Source organism: Staurois parvus, unplaced genomic scaffold (assembly GCF_062004578.1).
Source record: "Staurois parvus isolate SC_StPar_1 unplaced genomic scaffold, SC_StPar_1.0 ptg000031l, whole genome shotgun sequence".
NCBI lineage: Eukaryota > Metazoa > Chordata > Amphibia > Anura > Ranidae > Staurois > Staurois parvus.
The window spans coordinates 6,903,745-6,926,985 of record NW_028317827.1 but is presented as its reverse complement, the minus strand read 5'-3'; the positions used below and the strand labels follow the sequence as shown (position 1 = coordinate 6,926,985).

The window sequence follows — 23,241 nt, the reverse complement described above, 5'->3', positions numbered from 1 at the left end:
TAGTCATCTCACTAAAACAAACCATGAGGCACTATTCCTACCACTGACAATAACAACGGGGCACTATTCTTCCCACTGACACCAACGATGGGCACTATTTCTCCAACTTGCACCAAGAATAGGGCACTATTCCTCCCCCTAATGCCAGAGATACATTTTTTACTCCCAAAGATGCAGGACAATTTCTACTTCCAATGGCCCCAGTCTGGCCCACCTAAAGTCTGAAAACCAGTAAACTGGCCTTTTGTTTAGAAAGTTTGGAGACCCCTGCTATAGACTATGGTAGGAGAGGAGCAGGGTTGTGATCAAGGCCTACCGTAGACAAAAAAATGAACATTCTGTCGATCAAAAAATTAAAATAGCTCGTACAATTTTGCTATCAATTGTTTCATTTTTCTAAAAAAAAACCCCAGCATGTTGAATCAGGCACTTTTGATTGCAGCACAAAAATCGCATGTCGCAGCTGGCACACTAATGATGCGAAAACGAACAACGACGAGCAACAAGGATTTACGTTTGGTTTTTGACTCATCTATGGACTGCCTCATTGGTCAGGGGGTTCTTCATTGGCCAGGGGGTTCTTCATTGGTCAGGGGCTGTTCATAATTAGGCTGCATAGATACCTTGATAAGTGGATTTGAGCATTCCTGGATGCAAGTCCACAATTATGTGTTCCCAGAACACCAAGTTATTAGTAACCAAGAGATTTTGCACTATATATACAGGCAGTGCCAGAACAATACAAAACTGCTTAGGCTAGCCATAGATGGAGCAAATTTTTTTCCTGCAACCACAAGTTGCAGGAAAGAATTTCACTTGTTTCCCCATCAACACAGACAGTGTTGACAGGGGAGTCCCTCCAAAAGATCCATTGTCTTTTTCTGCCAAGGGGGGGAGCAGTGGAAGCCATGCCCACCTGGAGCACACATTGCTCTTGGCATTACCAGCTTCTAGCAATAATTGCATGTAATATCTTGCAGGCTGGTTGTATCCTAGTTGAACGATCGATCAACTTGGGTACATTCAGCCTACCCATACATGGTTTGAATCTTGGCCGGTCAGTGCTGAACCGCCCAAGATTCTAACTGTCTATGGCCAGCTTTAATCACCAATCTCAGTACTATGTTGTGAATAACCTTTATTTTGATTGGACTTGAATAGCGGATTATAAGATTACACACACATAGCTAAATGAATAAATGGCAGGACAAACCCCTCCATCTTCCCTAGCAGAAAGAGATGCCAGTTAAATTTTGAGATTGATTTAATAAAGCTGCTTAGAATCTAATCACTTCAGTAAGGCCCCTTTCACGAGGGCGGATTGATCGAGTCCGCCTGTCAGTTTTGTAGGCGGACCTGATCAGACCCTCCATTATCCTCTATGGAGCAGAAGACTTGTATCCATTTACACCCACCTACATCCAATCCGATCCATTAAAAACAGACGGATGGGGATTTGCTCCCCATCCGTCTAGCAGATCGGATGGCAGTTGAGTGTAAATGGACAGGCGGTCAGTTTACATCCAACCGCCCATACAGGACAGCAGGCTGTGTCTGTGCCCGCTCTGCATAAAAGCGGTTCGGACATGGACCAGCCATCTCCATTAAGCAAGCGGACTCCTGGTGGAGTCTGCCGCGTGTGGAAGGGGCCGTATCCAATTATGTGACAAGAATTTCCTGTTTACTTATTTCATCTGCACATGATTGGATAATTGAAGTGAATTATTACACAATTTATTGTGTAAAAAATCTTAATTCCTCCAGTAAATCAGCCCATTCTATTTACAGAAACAGCCAGCAAGTTTAGAGTTAGTACTGGGTTTTCCTAATGAAAAGCCCACCTTGCAATGCAAAGTAAATATTATGGAAGCCCCCCCCATAGTAAGATTTTAGATTAATAACAAAAAATGGCCATACTTTATCACAAAAATGAGATTAAATCGACCTTTTATAAATGTAAAAATAATCACTGCCTAACACAAGGTACGTTTAAAATGTTGGCATATCCAACAAAATGGCTCTGTGATGGCTGCATCTAATAATGATTTACTGCAGAGTACCATTAACTTTTATAAGTTTATATGGATATTTGTACTAGTCTTGCTAGTCATTACTCACTCTCCAGACTTTAGAAGGTGAAAGGGGTTTTATTGTGGGGAATAATAGCTCCTATTTCACCTTCCAAAGTCCTGTTTCCTAATTCTTCACGATGCTGCCATATGTTCAGCTCTGGCAGCAGGATGGAATTTAAGAGCTCTCTATAGCATAAACAAATCTTTAAATGCTTGCACGTATCCGCGTTATCGCTCCTCTTAAACATACAAACACTTGTTCTGTAATTTTGCTATGTTCTGTTTCCAGCATCCTGTGAACAGGCCATTTCTTTGTAACACCACTCTGGTGTTTCTTTTTAAATATTATAATCTTTTTTAAATACTAGAGTATAGACAGTATCAAACATTACAGAGTAGAGAAAGACATTTTGAGGAGGCAATACATCTGGTTTCAAAACAGGAGAAATGTTGTACAATGGTTATTTCATTCACATGTAGACATGGTAGCGTCAGGTTGAGAGTCAGCTTTCCTGTGTTGTGTCCCTCTATGGCCTGGTAGCATACTAATTTGGGGTTGCCGTGAAAAGGAGAGGGCACGGCCAACCACCCAATCTCCTCCTGGGAAGAAGGCTACCCTCTCCTAATTGGAAGGAACTCCCCTCTTCTGTGCCAGTATAAGAAACTATCTTAGATTGTAAGCTCTAAGGAGCAGGGCCCTCATAACCCTCTTGTATTGAACTGTATCATTGCTGTATTGTCTCCCGTTATATTGTAAAGCACTGAGTAAACTGTTGGCGCGATATAAATCTTGTATAATAATAATAATATTAAGCTGGAAGAGCCAGAGCAAAGAAGGAGATAAGGAAGGGGGGATGCCTGAGTGAGAGGAGGAGGCATTCCCCTGAATATGAGTTGAGAGGCTCATTTGAGAGTTAACAGTCCAATAGTGTGAGCAAGATTCAGAAATGGGAACTATCTTGGAAGAGGACTCAAGGAACCCAAGTATAAGAAAATTAAGTTTGTTTATCCATTCGTTCATAGTTGGAGTGAACACAGGCGTCCAGTATGTGGGAGTAAGACATTCAGAAATTCTGTTTACTTTAAAGTTGCTGAAGAGGCCAAATGTGCCACATTCTGGCATCAGGGCAGGGAATGCAGTTCTAGGGTTGGAAATGCAAAGCAATAGGTTATCAGCGTATAGGCTATGTTTATATTCCTTGCTGGTGGACAACCAGGCATTTGATGGAAGGATCGTTACGGATGGTGGTGACCAAATGTTTCATGGCAAGAATATATAAGTAGTGGGATATTTTGTAGGTACCATTATGGAATCTGATAATATACTGATAACCTGAGCACTAGGAGAATCAAAGAGGGCAAGCATTTTCGTAAGAAGATCAGGTGGAAGGACTATCTTGGAAAGTGTGGTGACAAGGAGTTTCCAGCTTAGGAGATCAAATGCCTTCTCTGCGTCTATTGGAAGAATGCAAAGGGGGTTTGATGGTGCTTTTTTGTGTGACTAATGGGGGTCAGTGTTTTGATTGTATTACTCTTTGCTCCCCTGTAGGGCACAAAATCCACATGCTCCAAGTAAATCAAGGATGGGATATAAATTTTAAACAGGTCATCAAAAAGTTTGGATTAAATTTACAGGTCAATGTTAGAGCAAAGAAATGGGCCTGTATCTGGAGCACTGGGAAAGGTCCTTATTTTCTTTGGGGATAATTTAAATGTGTGCTTCCTGGGATTGTTTCAGGAAGAAACAGGTCTCTTAGATTGAAATAATAGATGTTTTCATGATAGGGGCTAAGATGTCTTAAAACTGGGTGTAAAAGAAGGATGTAAAGCCATCTGTGACAAGGGCTCTTGCTCCAGGGTACATCCTCCAGAAGTTTAAGTAGTCTGATTGCAGAGCAGATGAAAAGAGGAAGAAATATGTTTAGAAGTATGCGCTGAACTTTGGCAATGACAGAATATCTTGGGTATGGATGTACGCATTTGCTTAAGTCTGATGGAGGGGGTTAAAACTCTTCCACATTTGTTACAAAATTCATGTAAGACCCTAACTGTAAAGCTCCCCATGTACGTGGATCTGACAGTCTCATGGGACTAATTTAATGCATGAATTTCATTGAGTAGAGGGGTGTTGTGTGAAGACACATGGGGGTTATTTACTAAAGCTGAAGAGTGAAAAATCTGGTGCAGTTCAGTGTAGAAACCGCTTTATTGCCAATGCTTAATTGAACAAGCTGAGGTTAGAAGCTGATTGGTTTCTATGCAGAAGTGAGCCTGATTTTGCACTCTCCAGCTTTAGTAAATAAACCCCACACTGTTTTAACATGAATACAGTGGGTATAGAAAAGAATCACCCCCTTTAAAATAATCACATTTTCTTGTTTTGCAGCCTTAAATAAAGACAGACAAAGTTTTTGTTTTACCCAGCTGTATTTACTCAGTGCAACTTATAACATCCAAGTGAAAGGTATAAAACCAACATGTAAAAAAAAAAATCAAAAATTCAAAAATAGAATCACTGAGTTGGTAAAAGGATCACACCCTTGTACCAGAATTTTGTTGAACCACCTTTTGTTTAATTTTACTTTAGTCTGTGGGGATATGTCTCTACTAACTTTGCACACTTTGCACTAGACTTTGCAATATTTGCCCACTTTTCTTTGCAGAACTGCTCAAGATCAGTGAAATTTGATGGTGACCGTTTGTGGACTGCAGTCTTGAAATCATTCCACAGATTTTCAATGGGGTTTAAGTCTGGCCTCTGACTAGGCTATGCAAAGACATTCATCTTTTTCTCCTTCAATCGCTGTGTGATTATTAATGCTGTATGCTTTGGGTCATTGTCATGATGGAAGGTAAACCTTCTTCCCATTGACAACTTTCTGGCAGAGGGCAACAGATTTTCCTCAAGAATTTGACGGTATTTTGCCCCATTCATTTTTCCCTGTATCCTGACATGTGCTCCAGTCCCTGCTGCAGAGAAACACCCCCATAACAGGATATTACCACCTCCATGCTTTACTTTAGGAATGGTATTATTTGGATGGTGAGCTGTATTGGAATTCCACCAGACATATCGTTTAGTTTTGAGGCCATATAATTCAATTTTAGTCTCATTTGACCATAATACATTTTTCCATGTGGCCTCCGAATCTTCAAGGTGCATTTTGGCAAAGCTCAGTGGTGACTGCATGTGACCTTTCTTGAGGAGTGGCTTTTTTCTTGCAACCCTCCCATTGTTGTCACATGTACACAATGACCACTCTTTGTCATACATTCCTACAACTGGTTATAGAGTTGCTGTAGGCCTCTTGGTAGCCTCTCTGACCAGTTTCCTCTTGGCTCTTTCATCCAATTGGATCGATGTGCTGATCCAGGGAGGGTCTGTGTTGCACCAAATATCTTCCATTTCTTACTAATAGACTTCACTGTGCTTCTAAACATTGATAAAGCCTTTGAATACATTTTTTATCCATCTTCTGACTTGTACCTGTCTACAACTTTATCTCTGAGATCTTTTGACAGCGCCTTGCCACCCATAGTTGATTGTTTGCTTCATTTGCACTACCAGGGACTGAAATACTCCAGGAAAGCTGATCTCAGTTGGAAGTCAAATGGCTTTTGTTGCCATTGAGAAGGGGAATAACTACACCTGCTTGAGTTTTTAGGAGGTCATTTTAAGGAGAAGGGTGAACCTTTTTCCAACTCAGTGATTCTGTTTTTGAATTTTAATAATTTTTTTTCTGACATGTTGGTGTGATATTTTTCATTTGAATGTTATAAGTTGCAAATATAGCTGGATAAAACAAAACCTGTGTCTTCTCTTCATTTCAGGCTGCAAAGCAACAAAATGTGATTATTTTATTTCTTTAAAAATGTGATTATTTTAAAAGGAGGGTGAATCTATTCTATACCCACTCTAAAAAGCGATAGGAAGGGTAGGAATTTGTCTAGTTTAAATTGGAATGGGATTTATGTAGTAAGATACTGTATATATACAAGCAATAATATTCTTGCAAACCTCTCTGCAACATTATGTTTTATAATCTGTTCCTACAAGAGTGAATGTAACAGTGTTGGGCAACCAACAAGGTCGAATTGGTGCTAAATAGCAGCAGATTGTTTACTTGGAGCTAGATCATCCTCAAGGCAACCTAGGCAGAAGCCTAAGGCACATTAGATGTCCAGGGGGACCAGCTACAACTTTCATGCTCCTTCAGTAAACCAGAGACATAGCATAATTGGTTGAAGCCATGTACCCACTGTGATTTCATAAAGGAATGCAGTTGATGTCTGATGAAGCAGCGCATGCCAGGTATAGGCAATAGAACTTGGGCAACTTTCCTGTGCCTGTTTCAGTCCTTATCATTGTAATCAGAAGTGATAGGACCAGGAGGCTGTCAAAGCTAATATGTTTATATAACCAAACCTGGCAAAGCAATAATGTGTACCTATTGGCATTACCACTTGCATAATTGAGGGAAAAGTTAAAGTTACTTTATTTATTAAAGGGACTTATATAGCACCATCAGTTTTCACAGTGCTGTACTTATATACCTTACATTCGCATCACTCCCTAACCCTCAAGGGGCATACAATCTAAGGTCCCTAACTTACATTCATATACTAGGGCCAATTTAGACAAGATCCAATTCCCCTACCAGCATGTCTTTGGAGTGTGGGAGGAAACTGGAGTACCTGCAGGAAACCCACGCAGGCACAGGCAAAGTCCAGGCAGGTAGTGTTGTGGTTGGGATTCAAACCAATGACCCTTGTACTGCTAGGCAGAAGTGCTAACCATTTAGCCACTGTGCTGCCCAGAAAGGAGAGATTTAGCTCTTGTACTGTGAATGAAAAAATGTATAAAAAGCAGAGGCTGACTCAGACCACCAGCTCCACATGTAACTAACATATTACTTTTGATTGGACAACCCCTTTAACCTGCAGTTAATTAGGGTTTTTTGAGATATAGTAAGACCCTAATGAAAACTGAAACCTCCAGCACGGAGTACCTGTGAACCATCAGAGAACACTAACTGCCAGTAAGCAGAAGTAAAGTCCGGTATTATGAAAAATACTGAGCTATTGTAGGTTCTTACCTCTACCTCCATAAATAAAATTAAAGGGAGAAGGAAAAAAACTATTTTAAAACAACGCTTGTTGTTATTTATATTATTTGTAGAAGTATTTTAACTCTTTAGTTGGGAGTTTTGTGTATAACATTCAGAGTGGAGCTGTTAATGCCTTAGCTCTTTAAAAGTTAATTGGCCCTAAAAAGTACCTGCTGGGTTTTTCTTGCACTCTCATTAATTATTCTCATCTTAGGTTCATATATTTGCTGCTGGTGATTCATGTAAATTTGTCATTAACAGTCACTGTGACCTTGGCTTGCATTTATTGATGAATCATACCTTGGAAATACAGTATTACCTAATACAGCATACACTATCTTAAGTGCAATCTGTAGCTTTTTAAAAGTATTTTTAGATATACATGTCTATGAAAGTTTAATATAAGTCTTATAAATTTAGGTTAACATTTTAAGTGCTTGACTTCTGTCTATATTCTGCAATTAGGCATGTATGTAGGGGACAGCTGTCGTTCTTGTTTACTTGTAGTTATTGTTTAGTAGTAAGACACAGTGATTGTGCTTTCGTGTTCCTCTTATATTAATGCAAGCAAACAGACACAGCTGTCACAATAAACTTTGTATCTAGTGTTTTCCCACATTTCAAAGATATCTATACACAAAACATTTCTTTTTAGGTTTTGAATAGAATGTGGAAAGGTTAGAACCTCTGTCAGGTTTTACTACTATCTGGGCGGGGAGATGTTTCCTTCTTTCTGTTCAGGGGACAACATTTTACCAGATAAAAAGTGAGGAAACAAACAATAATAAAAAGTTGACAGGGGTTCCAGAATTCCCTTATTTAACTAAACCCTTTACGACAGCAATATGTACACTGACCGGCCACTTTATGAGGTACACCTGCTCAATTGCTTGGTAACACAAATTGCTAATCAGCCAATCACATGGCAGCAACTCAATGCATTTAGGCATGTAGATGTGGTGAAGAAGACTTGCTGAAGTTCAAACTGAGCATCAGAATGGGGAAGAAATGGAATTTAAGTGGCATGGTTGTTGGTGCCAGACGGGCTGGTCTGAGTATTTCAAAAACTACTGATCTACTGGGATTTTCACGCACAACCATCTCTACGGAAATGGAGACTCATCAGTCCAGGCAACGTTTTTTCCAATCTTCTATTGTCCAATTTTGGTGAGCCTGTGCGAATTGTAGCCTCCGTTTCCTGTTCTTAGCTGACAGGAGTGTCACCCAGTGTGGTCTTCTGCTGCTGTAGTCCATCTGCTTCAAGGTTTGACGTGTTGTGCATTCAGAGATGGTATTCTGCATACCTTGGTTGTAACAAGTGGTTATTTGAGTTACTGTTGCCTTTCTATCATCTCGAACAAGTCTGCCCGTTCAAATCTGACCTCTGACATCAACAAGGCATTTTCGGCCACACAACTGCCGTTCACTGGATATTTTCTCTTTTTCAGACTATTTTCTGCAAACCCTAGAGATGGTTGTGCGTAAAAATCCCAGTAGATCAACAGTTTTTTAAATACTCAGACCAACCCGTCCGGCACCAACAACCATGTCACATTCAGAGTCACTTAAATCCCCTTTCACCCCTATTCTGATGCTAGGTTGAACTTCAGCAAGTCATCTTTACCATGTCTAGATGCCTAAATGCATTGTGTTGCTGCCATGTGATTGGCTGAATAGCAATTTGTGTTGAACAAGCAATTGAACAGTTGTACCTAATAAAGTGGCTGGTGAGTGTATATACACTGTTCAAAAAAAATAAAGGAACACTTTTTAATCAGAGTATAGCATCAAGTCAATTAAACTCCTGGGATATTGATCTGGTCAGTTAAGTAGCAGAGGGGGTTGTTAATCAGTTTCAGCTGCTTTGGTGCTAATGAAATTACCAACAGGTGTACTCGATGACAACAATGACACGACCCCAAAACAGGAATGGTTTTATAGGTGGAGGCCACTGACATTTTTTTCCAAACTCATCTTTTCTGGCTCTTTTTCACTAGTTTTGCATTTGGCTCATGTCAATGTCATTACTGGTAGCATGAGGCAATACCTGGACTCTACAGAGGTTTAAAAGGCAGTCTGACTCCTCCAGGATGGCACATCAATACATGCCATTGCCAGGAGGTTTACTGTGTCTCCCAGCACAGTCTCAAGAGTATGGAGGAGATTCCAGGAGACAGTTAGTTACTCTAGGACAGTGTTTCTCAACTCCAGTCCTCATGGACCCCCAACAGGTCATGTTTTCAGGATTTCCATTATTTTGCACAGGTGATTTGATCAGTTTCACTGCCTTAGTAATTACCACAGCTGTTTCATCTGAGGGAAATCCTGAAAACATGACCTGTTGGGGGTCCATGAGGACTGGAGTTGAGAAACACTGCTCTAGGAGAGCTGAACAGGGCCATAGAAGGTCCTTAAGCCATCATCAGGACCGGTATCTGCTCCTTTGTGCAAGGAGGAACAGGGTGAGCACTGTCAGAGCCCTACAAAATGACCTCCAACAGACCACTGGTGTGAATGTCTCTGACCAAACAATCAGAAACAAACTTCATGAGGGTGGCCTGAGGGCCCGACGTCCTCTAGTTGGGCCTGTGCTCACTGTCTAACACCATAGAGCTCGATTGGCATTTGCCATTGAACACCAGAATTGGCAGGTCCGCCACTGGAGCCCTGTGCTTTTCACAGATGAGAGCAGGTTCACCCTGAGCACATGTGACAGACGTGAAAGGGTCTGGAGAAGCCATAGAGTACATTATGCTGCCTTCAACATTGTTCCACATGACCGTTTTGGTGGTGGGTAAGTGATGGTCTTAGGAGGCATATCCATGGAGGTACGCGCAGACCTCTACAGGTTAGACAATGGCACCCTGACTGCCATTAGGTATTGGGATGAAATCCATGGACCCATTGACAGACCCTAAGCTGGTGCAATGGGTCCTGGGTTCCTCCTGGTGCACGACAATGCCCGGCCTCATGTGGCGAGAGTATGCAGGCAATTCCTGGAGGATGAATGAATTGACACCATTGAATGGCCCCCACGCTTGCCTGACTTAAACCCAATAGAACACCTCTGGGATATCATGTTCCGGTCCATCCGACGCCACCAGGTTGCACCTCAGACTGTCCAGGAGCTCAGTGATGTTTTGGTCTAGATCTGGGAGGAAATAGCCCAGGACACCATCCATCGTCTCATTAGGAGAATGCCCCGTCATTGTCAGGCATTCATACAAGCATGTGGGGGCCATACAAACTACTGAGTACCATTTTGAGCTGCTGCAATGAAATTTCAGCAAAATGGATTAGCCTTCTACATCAATTTTTAACTTTGATTTTCAGGGTGTCTTTGAATTCAGTTCTCTGTAGGTTGATAATTTTAATTTCCATCAAACGATGGGGCATACTTACGTTCCTAACTCATTACCCAGTCCATATCAGTATAGATATCCAGCATGATATTTTTCCCCATTGAGATCTGATGTGTTTTCAAAAGTGTTCCTTTAATTTTTTGATCAGTGTATGTGGCATCAGGGCGCGTGGGCTTTTATGCGTTGCTGTCATGTTCTGGGGTGCACTCTTTCTCTGCAGACCCAGAACTGTAACCAAGCTGTCACTGACAGTTCATCTTGGTCCACTATTGACAATCGGAAGCTGGTAAGATGGACTCTTAATGATGTTAGCTCAGTGCAGCCAATCACTGTGCCAGAATAACATGAGCCTTTCTATTGAAAGTACCTAAATTTGAGTTTGAGTTTAGGCTGGGAGAGAAAATAGCCAATCAGTTGTTCTGCTGTGCCCGTGTATTAACTAGGACCATACTGATAGAAGGAGAGAGCAGAATGACAGAGAGATAAGTCTACTGCTTCTTCTATATGTCCAGTCACAGGCTACTGCCTCAGGGTTTACCGTGTCTAATGCAGGGAATAATGTACTATACAGCACCATATTATGTCTTGTGTATTGTAACTGTGAATGTTTTTATCTGCAGTGTTTTCCTTAAAACCTATAAAAACACATAAAAAGGTGATAATTAACAGGCAGCTTGCTAGTCCCCTGGAGTTTTGCCTTCTAGTCCTGGATAAGGAGTTTTTAGCTGCTTTTATTGTTCTTGTTACTTTTCACTGTGAGGCTGTTATGTTTTGATGCTGATGGCTTTGGTATAAATATGCTGCAGAAAAGGGGTTAAAGAGTGATAGGGATTAGTTTAGGGATTAGCGCTGATTAATGTTGGAGTCAAATTAGTTAGAGTTTGGGAATTAAGTGATAGGTTAAATGTTGGTTGGGGCTAAGCATTAAAGATTTATTTTAAGGGTTAGGGTGAATGTACATCCATCCAAAATCTTTTTTTGTTTTCGCTTTGGATAGAGGGGAGAGAAATACAACACCTGTTGGGTTTTGCAAAAAACAGTGGGTACAGACAGTATGGTCAATTCACACCAGTGCGTTGACCTGCGTTTTAGCGCAGCTGTATAACGCAAATCAGCTGAAGGACATCTGAAAAATAATAATTTCAAATGTGTTTTATTCAAACCATAATACTGCGTTGACCTTCATTGCACTAAAATGCAACATATATGCATTTTAGCGCAAAATGGATGTAAGTGGATGTAAGCAATGAATATCCTGTGAAAATGCAGTACGTTTTATTGCGCACTAAAATGCATGTCAACTGACATCAAAATGGATGTCAACGGATATCAAAATGGATGTCAACAGACATCAGTGCACAATTTAAAGTGGATGGAAATGTAAATCCATTTCCATACATTTTATCACAAGTCAGTGTGAATTGGTCCTAATGATGTAAATTCATTAATACCAATACAGCTGGAGAAGTGACACATGTGAAACACATTAAAATTCACTTCTCCTGTTGAAATGATCTTAATTGATTTACATCAATAAGAAAATCTTTTCTACAGAAGTATGGATCTTTTCTACAGACGTATGGTCTGATGCGTTTTATGCTCACACTCTACAGCAAGAAGCAAGTTTCACTTCTCCAATTGTATTGGCGTTAATAGATTACATTAATAAAGAAGCCATTTTTTACTAGAGTGAGGTCATCTACTGTTTTATGCACTACCGTTTTATCAACGGGCTGGAGTGGATTGACTTGGAGCAGTATTACATTTTCCTTGGTCTTATGGGCCATTTTGCGTTTTACTGCTACTCAAGCTTTGTCAGAGAGAATCCCCCTTACTTCTTGCCCATTGAAGAAGAGTAGAGGCCTTTTCTGTCACCCATGAAGTCTGGCCAAAATACTCACAGTTAGCTGTTTACATTTCTATATCCTGGCCACTAAGCTTCCATCTTTGAGGACAACTAAAGAGATTATCACTTTAGTTATTCTCAAAAAAACTGCTCAACTGCTATTTTGTTGTATCCCATGTCCTGGAAATAAGCCAGGACTAGGAATGTAAACACTGGGAATATTTCAGGCATTCTTCATGGGTGACAAAAAAGATCTAGAGGTATGGCATTTGCATTAAACAATGTTTTTACAAACAGCACAGTGTATTTTAAAGCAGTGGTTCTCAACCTGTGGAAACTCAGGACCCACATTTGTCCTTTGTCATTCAGCCGCGACCCAAATAAAATTAATTTCTGACACATTATAATTTGTTCTACAAAACAACCTGTGCAGTATTCTACAATGTATATGCACTTTTTAAACAGTAATCAAATGGCTTCCTTCCAAAATGGATAGTGCAGTAATCACTAGTAAAGATGGAAGTGCTGTTGAGGCAAAAACACAATAAAATAAACGGTAATTGAAAAACACTTGAAAATAATTAGAAATAATGGGAAAACTGGGGATACTTCTTGCTCTTGATAGTGTCTCAAAGTCTGGGGTGATGGTACAGACATTAAAGAGGCCTGGGGGGCACTTGCCCCGTGGGCCAGTCTGCCCCTGGTTGCAACCCATTACTTGAGAAGTACTGTTTTAAAGTACAGGGTCCCTTTGTCTGCATGGGCCAGTTAATGTAAAAGGTGAACGTAGCCTTTAAGGACTTACGTTACTTGTTAGATTTAGGGTTTGGGTAAAGGAGGGTTAAAGGGTAACTAAAGCCAAAAATAAAAGTTTAGGAATAGTTGAGGGTTAGGTAGACTTAGAAGATACTTATCTTTACTTGTTTTCAGCAGTCAGAGCCCTGCATCAAGAACCGATATCTCATTTCAGATTTAGGTCCACAGCCCAGGCCTGTCTGTATATAAATTTCCTTTGTTTCTTTGTCTTTGTAGATATGGAGTCTGCTGAGAGGATAACAACATCAAACTCATCGTCAGTGGCTTCTTCCTCACCCTCCACCCCTTCGGCAGCTACAGTGGTTTCTAAAGGAGGCATCTCCACAGGCATCACCCCTCTGAGCTCCTCTATCACTGCTTGCGGTAGGTTTTCATGAACAATGTTTATGGGTGCTTCATGTCTTCCACCTGAAGAAGAATCACTGATAGTTGGACAGCTTGTCTGATTAAATGTCATAATTTTGTGTTGGCCACAGGATACTCCGCAAATAATCCACTGAGTAATTTATGTGGTGGGGGGAGAAGAAGAGAGAAGTCCTGGAGGTATAAGTTTTTGGAATCTTCAGCTAGCTCAACAAGGGTGCAGCAATGGTGACCAGCAATAGTGGATAGCATATGCAAAATGTTTCCTGTTAGAAATGTTTGTGTAAAGAGATGGGGTAAAGGTGTCTGCATGCAATATCTTTTGTAGTACGTACACAATGCGGGCTTCTGCCTGCTCACCAATCCTGATAATAGCATGGCTCAAACAAATTGGATGTCCGGGAACAGGCTCTTGAAGAATCTGTAACCAGTGAAGGGTGCCTGATTGTGCACCTGGGGACGCTGGGATTCAGCTGGGTCTGTGACGGTGACGATGAGAGTGACCCACGACAGTCACTCAGCCGACAGGGAGCTGGTGATGGAGGATCTGCCTGCAGGTGTATGGCTCACTCGCTGAAGAGCTTCCACACTGTCCGGGGGCCTGCTCACATTCTGCAGAGCAGCCAGGTCCCTCCTCGCAACTGAAGGCCATGGTCCCAAAAACTAGAGCTTTTTCCAGGCTGGGGAAAGAATGTCCCACGAGGACATGGAGAGATTAGCCAACATCTGGCTACAGAAGGAAGGAAGGAAAAAAAGAAGGAAGACAAATTTTGGTTTACAGCTACATATGCTATTAATGAGTGTGGGAGCTCCTGCTGTACATTGGTTTCTTGTATTCATTCAGGTACTGAAGTTGGATCCAGTAGTACCAGGTCTGTCTTGTGTTCTTCAGATCTTTCTCTGGGGGATATACTAAAACTAGAGCACTCAGAATCTGGTGCAGCTTTGCATAGTAACCAATCAGCTTCTAACTTCAGCTTGTTCAATTAAGCTTTTACAATAAAACCTGAAAGCTGATTGGTTTCTATGCAGAGCTGCACCTGATTTTGCACTCTTCAGTTTTTGTAAATAACCCTCAATGTCTTTCACTCTGGTGAACCACTGCCCCAGCTGCTTCAGGGAGTTTTAATTGAAAGGATGACGTATGCCATTTTAATTGCCCAGCTTTGTGACAGGTTCTCTTTAGAGTACCTTAAGATGATAAAATTGTGTAGTAGGTAATACACGAACCACATTCTTATATTCCAGGTCTTGGTTTCGTCTTTCTGTATAATCTCCTCTCACACAACCTCATATTATTCACTTATTTAGCTCTATTTGTGTGTATGCCTCCCTGCACTGCCAGCTTGATATAGAAACATTTGATTCTTGCAGTGACATTTCAAGAGGGAATAAGTCTCATCAACAGTACAGGAAAAACAGTATTTAAAATGTCAGCTCTCTGCTAGAAAATTAATCATGAGCTTAATACACCTATTGAGAACAAGAGTCTGCCCACAGGAATGTGTTTCATCAGGGATTACAGAGTATTTTAATAGTTACATTTTAAATAAAGGTGTTTTTGAAACAGAACGCCTGCGACGGAAAAGTGAAATGCATTAAACATTAACTAGTGTAAAAATATTTCCGAACGTTTCCTTCTAAAATGATCTGGATTTCTGATGAATGTACTCAATGCTCTGACATGGGGGAATTGCCACCACTGTAGTTATAAATGGCAGTGTCCAAAACATAAACAACAGGGTGGCATCAGTCACATGCCCATGCCAATGCTGTAATGCTTTTTATTGACCCACATTGGTGCAGCGAGACTCATTTATCTTCATTCATTCACAGACTATATAATAGAATCTGTCCTTTGTCCATTCATTTACTCACAAATTTATTTAATGCCAGTGGCTGATTTGAAATTACCGGTGCCAAGACTCCAGGAACAAAAATGGGAGCAGTGTCCAGAACAACTAGACAATTTGTTTTATGTAAAATATAAGACTTGATTTTTTCCAGTCTTTGTAACTGAGCCATGAAATATGGGGGCTGCCATAACCGACCTCCTGAAAATGCTAATTGCCAGACTATTAAAGTAAACCTTTCATTAGTTTTACAAATTTGCCTGAATTCATTTCTGATGTATCACAATATATAGCAATAGTGTAATGTTTCTAAAAAGCTCCTTTTATCATTTAAAACTGGTCCTAGAACTCAAGTCCATTGAAGATGTCATCAGCATTTCTTCAGTCTCCTCTTCTGCCAGTGATCTGTCTGAAATTTTGTACCTGTGTTCTTAAAGTGGTAGTAAAGTAAAAAAAAACCAAAAAAACATAAAATGAAGCCCTCCAGTGGAATGCTGTCATTATTGTCGGCGCTTCCATCTTTACCTGATCCTCCTTCCAGGTTTGCGGGCTTCAGTCGCTGAATGGCTGAGCCACGATGACAAAACTTCCATGAAAGCATGAGTTACGGCCATGGCACAAGTTCAGTGCGGTTCGCAGTGGGGGAGTGATTTCCCATGTGTGCAGCATGCCTTAGGATTAATGGCACCTGCACACATCTCCCACATTTTTCTGTGCAGGTGGTTGCGGCTGTGGGAACTTTTAAGAAAAGTTTTACAAACATACAAAAAGTACCGTAAGTGAACTCAAACTTTACATACATGTGACATATAGTGTTGCAAACAGCAAATTCTGTAACCATACATAGCAATAACTATATAACATGATATTGAAGATTGGTCAGTGAGCATAGCGAGAATAATGCATGGTTCAGTAAGGGTCACTCAACCTGCATACGTAGTTAGATATACCCAACATTTTATTTATTTAATGTAATATTGCCAAAAAAGCATACATTTGGATTGGTTTATCCCACATAACATTCTTATTGACATTCTGGCCATATAAACATGCTGGCTGTTTTATGCATTTAACACTGAAATATATACAGCTTCTTTCAAAAGACAAACATGCTTTCTACCCTCTTAAGTGTTCTGATGTGAAGAGGCCATTTTCCTGGCTCACATTGCTGTCTGTCTATTCTGAGGCTTATGTATGTGTTAAAAGAGGAACTTGCAATTTTTTTTTATTGTTGTCTGCTATTTTGATTTTGAATTTTCTATTCAAGGAAACAGGTTTGCAGATAAACACATTTGTAAAACCCTTATGTTTTACTGACATTTACAAAGTGCTAACTGATGTCAGCAAAAACATTTAATGGGGATGAAAGCTCATACTGTATATGTCCTTCCTGTACAGGACATTCACTATAAAACCACTTTGAGCATTTCAAAAGAAATTTTAATGACTGAACTTTTGCTTATTGCAAATTCAGTGGGAAGATGACAGTGTGTCTTTAAATTTTGAATGATCATTTGTGCATCTAATCACCCATTGACTTCCTTTATCTTCTTTAGGCAGGGATTACATCTATGCAAGTTGTAGTAGACGTGTTTACTGGCGCGTTTTGCATTTTTGAGCACGCATTTTTGCCATGTTTTGCTTTTTTTGCTATTAGAAAAGTATGAAAGTTCTGTTCATGTAGTGCGACTTTGATGCAACTTTACACTCTCTGGCACTCAAGTAGAATCAAAATCAGATCAAAGTAGTGCAGGAACCTTTATGAGACCAAAGTCACGTGTTAGGGTTAATAGCTAGGGTTGTGGTTAACGGCTAGGGTTAATGGCTAGGGTTGTGGTTAGGGGTTAGGGTTAATGGCTAGGGTTAATGGCTAGGGTTGTGGTTAGGGGTTAGGGTTAATGGCTAGGGTTAATGGCTAGGGTTGTGGTTAATGGCTAGGGTTAATGGCTAGGGTTGTGGTTAGGGGTTAGGGTTAATGGCTAGGGTTGTGGTTAAGGGCTAGGATTAATGGCTAGGGTTGTGGTTAAGGGCTAGGGTTATTGGCTAGGGTTATGATTAGGGATAGGGTTAATGGCTAGGGTTATAGTTAAGGGCTAGGATTAATGGCTAGGGTTATGATTAAGGGCTAGGGTTATGGTTATGGGCTAGGGTTGTGGTTAAGGGCTAGGGTTATGAATAGGGTCTAGGGTTAATGGCTAGGGTTATGATTAGGTGCTAGGGTTATGGATAAGGGCTAGGGTTATTTGCTAGGGTTATGAATAGGGATTAGGGTTAATAGCTAGAGTTGCAGTTAAGGGCTAGGGTTAATGGCTAGGGTTATGGTTAAGGGCTAGTGTTAATGGCTAGGGTTGTGGTTAAGGGCTAGGATTAGTGGCTAGGGTTATGAATAGGGGCTAGGGTTAATGGCTAGGGTTATGATTAGGGGCTAGGGTTGTGGTTAAGGGCTAGGGTTAATGACTAGGGTTATGGTAATGGATAGGGTTATGGTTAGGGGCTAGGGCTATGGTTAAGGGCTATGGTTAATGGCTAGGGTTATGGTTAAGGGCTAGTGTTATGGTTAAGGGCTAGGGTTAATGGCAAGGGTTATGGTTAGGGGCTAGGGTTAATGGCTAGGGTTATAGTTATTGGCTAGGGTTTATGGCTAGGGTTGTGGTTAAGGGCTAGGGTTATGAATAGGGGCTAGGGTTAATGGCTAGGGTTATGGTGAAGGGCTAGGGTTATGAATAGGGGCTAGGGTTAATGGCTAGGGTTGTGGTTAAGGGCTAGGATTAATGGCTAGGGATATGGTTAAGGGTTAGGGTTAATGGCTAGGGTTGTGGTTAAGGGATAGGATTAATGGCTAGGGATATGGTTAAGGGTTAGGGTTAATGGCTAGGGTTGTGGTTAAGGGCTAGGATTAATGGCTAGGGATATGGTTAATGGCTAGGGTCGTGGTTAAGGGCTAGGATTAATGGCTAGGGATATGGTTAAGGGTTAGGGTTAATGGCTAGGGTTGTGGTTAAGGGCTAGGATTAATGGCTAGGGATATGGTTAATGGCTAGGGTCGTGGTTAAGGGCTAGGATTAATGGCTAGGGATATGGTTAAGGGTTAGGGTTAATGGCTAGGGATATGGTTAAGGGCTAGGATTAATGGCTAGGGATATGGTTAAGGGCTAGGATTAATGGCTAGGGATATGGTTAAGGGCTAGGATTAATGGCTAGGGATATGGTTAAGGGTTAGGGTTAATGGCTAGGGTTATGGTTAGGGGCTAGCATTATGGTTAAGGGCTAGGGTTAATGGCTAGTGTTATGGTTAAGGGCTAGGTTTAATGGCTAGGGTTATGGTTAGGGGTTAGAGTTAAGGTTAGAGTTAGCTGTAATCGCTAGGATTAGGGTTAATGGTAATTGTTAGGGTTCACGTTTCAATCCTAACAATTAGTACTAACCCTAACTCTAACCCTAATTGTAACATTTAACCATAACCCTAACTCTAGCCCTTCACCATAACCCTAGCCATTATCCCCAAACCTAACATGAGACTTTGGTCACATAAAGGTTCCTACACTATGAGTGCCATGGAGTGTAAAGTCGCATCAAAGTCACACTACATGAACAGAACCTTTCTATTAGCAAATAAACCCACAAAATGTGGAAAAAACACAACACTTGCATTTTTGTGCAGGTCCGTTGAAGTCTATTACATGCAAAGTGCAATCTGCTGTAGGAAAAAAAGTCCCTGACCCTTTCCAAGAAAAATGCTCCGGCTCAAAATGCACAGATATGAATAGATCCATAGGAAATCATGTTAATTGGACTGTAGTGTGTTTCTGCAAACTGGAAAATACACTGAAATCTGCATATGTGTGAACCTAAGGTTAGGTAGAGGACTTCCACTTTAAGGATTGAGATATGGAGATAATTTAGAGGAAAGAATACTGTATTAGAAACCTTTGACTGAACCTGTCTGAAAAGAATGCGCTCTCTTGATAAGATGCAGGTATATGAGATCGCAGACTAGCATACATTGTCAAGGGTCCTTGAGGGGAAGAAAAAATTGTAGAATATTTACTTATCTGACTATTTGTAGAGAACAAAATGAAAAGTATGAAAAAATCAGATGTGTCGGAGAGGTTAGTCATTAAAAGATTAAAACTACATAGAATAAAAGGCTTTATTGCTTTGTAAATAAAAGGAAGATGTAGCATCCATATGGGTTTAATTAGTCGTCCTGTTTAACTGATGATTTAGTGTGATTCTAGATTGTAACTTGAAGAGTTTCACAATATTATTTCACATATCGCAATCATTTTATTTCATGCTGCAATTCTGTGTAAACTGGTAGTTAATGACTGGATAATTGCAAGTTATGTCCGTGATTTTAAGCACTGCTTGTGATCACTGGGGTCTCTTTGATTCACCTGTCAGTCAATGAGCCCTTTTATAGTTGCATAGCTGGTAAGGTTGAGTAAAGACACTGGACCATCCAGTTCAACCTGAGTGTGTTTGAGTTTATGTCACTAGCATTTTCCATATCCCTGTACATTGCGTTTGCTAAGAAAAACATCTGGATTTTTTAAGACTTATCTACACTCACTGCTGACACCACCAACTGTGGAAGGGATTTCCACATCCTTACCACTTTACAAGTAAAACACCCCTACACAGTTTAAGATTGAACTATTTCTCATCTGACTTCATTGTGTGGCCATATGTGTTCTTTGGAGACCTTAGATCACAGATGTCAAACTGGCGGCCCTCCAGCTGTTGCCAAACTACAAGTCCCATGAGGCATTGCATGATTGACAGTTACAAGTCAATGCCATGAGGCATTGCATGATTGACAGTTACAAGTATGACTCCCAAAGGCAGGGGCATGATGGGACTTGTAGTTTGGCAACAGCTGGAGGGCCGCCAGTTTGACACCCCTGCCTTAGACTATTTAGATTAAATAGCTTCCTCCCAATATTAATCATTTAAAGATTTCTATATTGCGAACATACCCCCTCTTAGTCACCGTCTTCTCCAGGGAGGATATTTTTAATGTTTGTAGTTGTTCCTCATAACTGAGGTCCCCCAGCCTCCTATTAGTTTCTTGCCCTTCTCTGGACTCTCTCTAGTTCAAAGACATCCTTGCTGATACTTGGTGACAACAATTGTACTGCATCCTCAAGTGCCCACATCTTTCGGCAGTCAGGTGTGATTATTATTACACGTGGAGACTTTCTAGCTTGTTGTAAAATTGCACTTCTGATTATCATCTCTACTATGCAGAAAAGTGAAGGAGCAAAATACCATTGGCTACTCCTAGAACCAATCAGTGAGAACGGGTGGAATATTGTGTGATGTGTAAATAACATTCATCTCTGGACCAATGATTCAATATGCGCTCAGATCCATTCCTATCTCCTAGCAATTATCCTTAGCAGGGTGTCAGGAATTGCCAATGGTTGCCTATGGAATGCACATATAGTACAACCAAAGTCCCACAATTTCAGAGACATTTAGTTTAGGCAACTGATCTGTAGGTTGGGTCAGAGAGCTGGCTAATGGGGATAAGTGAAATCAGGAGTCTTCATTTCTTATGAAATGCCGTTGAAAATCAGGAGATTTCGGTGGAATGTAGCAATTTTGGCAAAAAGCATCGGAGGTAATGAGTAAGTAGAAATTAAATCCGGACTCTGGGATAAGGAAATATTGTCTACTTATAGGAGGCATGTGTTAGCTTGGTGTGATTTGTGTCTTTCTACCAGATCTGTGAAGTAATCCAGTTTGAAACTTTACCTCTGTACAGGAGTTTCCTCTAATAAAGTCCAGTTGCTGCTGCTCTTTCATTGTGTAGGGTGACTGGTCTTGTCTCCGTCCCCCTCTCCCCTTCTATAGTTTTCTGCAGGTAGCCTGTAGTAGGTGAGGACTGCTGGGTCCCTCCCACAGCTCTGCTCTTAGTACAGGCTATGTACAGTACAGTGATGATGTCACCAGACAATATTATTATTACACAGGATTTATATAGCGCCAACAGTTTGCTCAGCACTTTATAATATTAAGGGAGACAATACGGCAACAATACAGTTCAATACAAGAGGATTAGGAGGGCCCTGCTCCTTGGAGCTTACAATCTAAGAGTCTGAATTTACAAAGGCATTTGGTGCATACAAATTGGAATTATATTCTCTGTGATTATTGAGGAAAATATTTAAATGAAAGCCAGCGGCAGACTGACCATTCGGGCACTTGGGCACTACCCGAGGGCCCAGGGTCAGCAGGGGGTCGCATGAGATGCCCCTGGTACCTTTCATAGGCTTTTTTGGGTGTGGTTTGTGTGTGGGTGAGGACACAGGGGCCCCATGATCCCATATCACCTTGGGGCCCCATGAGTTGTCAGTCCGCCTTTGTTCCCAAAGTTCAACCTAAAAAAAATTTTCAATGATTTTTAAGGGAGCAGGGAGCTTTAAATGGCTGTCCCGTTATAAAAGTTATGTTAAACTACCCTGTGGCAAAGTATGGCTGCTCATAACCCTCAATATTTAATTTTTTTTCATAGAAAGAAAAAACAAAAAGGAGAAAAAAAACATTTAAAGCTGAACTTCAGCCTTTTTCAAAAATAAGTATTGTGCACCAACCCTTCCCAGATAGGAAGAGTTAAAGTGTTACTAAACCCACAACAGTCAAATCAGCCTGTATATGCAGTAAAGCAGGCTTGTTATACTCACTGTAGAACCTAAGGGGTTAATCCTCTGCATTGTGTAAAAAGGATGTTTGATCCTGACTTCTCTGATCCTCCCATTCTTCCAGTGTCCTCCTCTTATCTCCTGATAAGACATATCGTGTGGAGACACTCTGCACATGCTCTGTTTGATATGTATGGCTAGAGATTTTTTTTTCTTGAGAGAGTGCATGTGATCAACATAAGGCCAATCAGTACTGTCCAGACAGAGGTCAGGGGTTTTACATCCTCCTAGAGCAGAATGAAAACTCCTCCTACAAGCTTTAACCAATGCTAAGCTGGACACTGATAGAAGTCACAAGACTGCTATATACTGCTGATGAGAAAAGGTATTTAGCAGTTTATATTTACTAAAATAATTGCATTTCCATGTTCTGTGTACTGCGAGAGACCAGATATAGTGAATACAGGGTCCTGGGTTTAGTAACACTTTAAATGCTTGCTTATTCTAGGGGGGTTGCAAAGCAAAGAAATACCTTATTCCTCACTTCCACAAGCTTCCTCCCCACTGGATGACCATTGTTCACTTTCGAGGAGTAAAGGGGAACACTGGTTCCTGGAATGTGCCCCCCCCCCCCCCCCAAATAATAGACAAGCATTTAACTACTTTACACTTCCACCACATTAAACCTTTAGTATCTAATAGAAAAATTGGGCAGAGGCACACAATGCTTTTTTTTCAAACACTGTCCAGAATTCAGCTTTAAAGTGACAGTACACAAATAATGATCATATAGACAAAAAAGAACGCTAATAAAAAAATGTACCCTAAATTCACCCATCACTCCAAAAAAATTGTAATCTTCTTAATAAAAAAGGAGAGTTTTTTTTTTTTTGCAAACAAACTTCACCTAATCAGCTCAGTGAGCAAAATTGAAAGATATTGCTTTGGGAGCATTTAGCTGAAGGCGAAATTGTTAATTTTGCAGTGAAATCAGTTTTGCCAAAATCACTCCACTCATCTCTACTGAACACATTTCTTTTCACATTATATTCACCAGTCCCTTCTCCACAGATCTACGCTTAGTGGTGTAACCCTTTAAATTACCAACACTAACTATGCCGGTAGACTAAGGCCCCTTTCACACAGGATGGACTCCGTCCTAGTCAGCAGGGTA

General features: G+C 40.8%; 1 protein-coding gene across 17 annotated transcripts in view; it reads left to right on the top strand.

Moving 5' to 3' along the window:
- BAZ2B (bromodomain adjacent to zinc finger domain 2B) overlaps positions 1-23,241 on the top strand; it is a 413,209-nt gene that overhangs the window by 249,229 nt on the left and 140,739 nt on the right. For all 17 annotated transcript variants that reach the window (XM_089659801.1, XM_089659783.1, XM_089659815.1 and 14 more), the window contains one exon: positions 13,421-13,567. In XM_089659801.1, coding sequence (XP_089515927.1) covers positions 13,423-13,567 — 145 coding nt within the window. In that variant the 5' untranslated portion in view covers positions 13,421-13,422. The remainder of the gene's footprint in view (positions 1-13,420; positions 13,568-23,241) is intronic.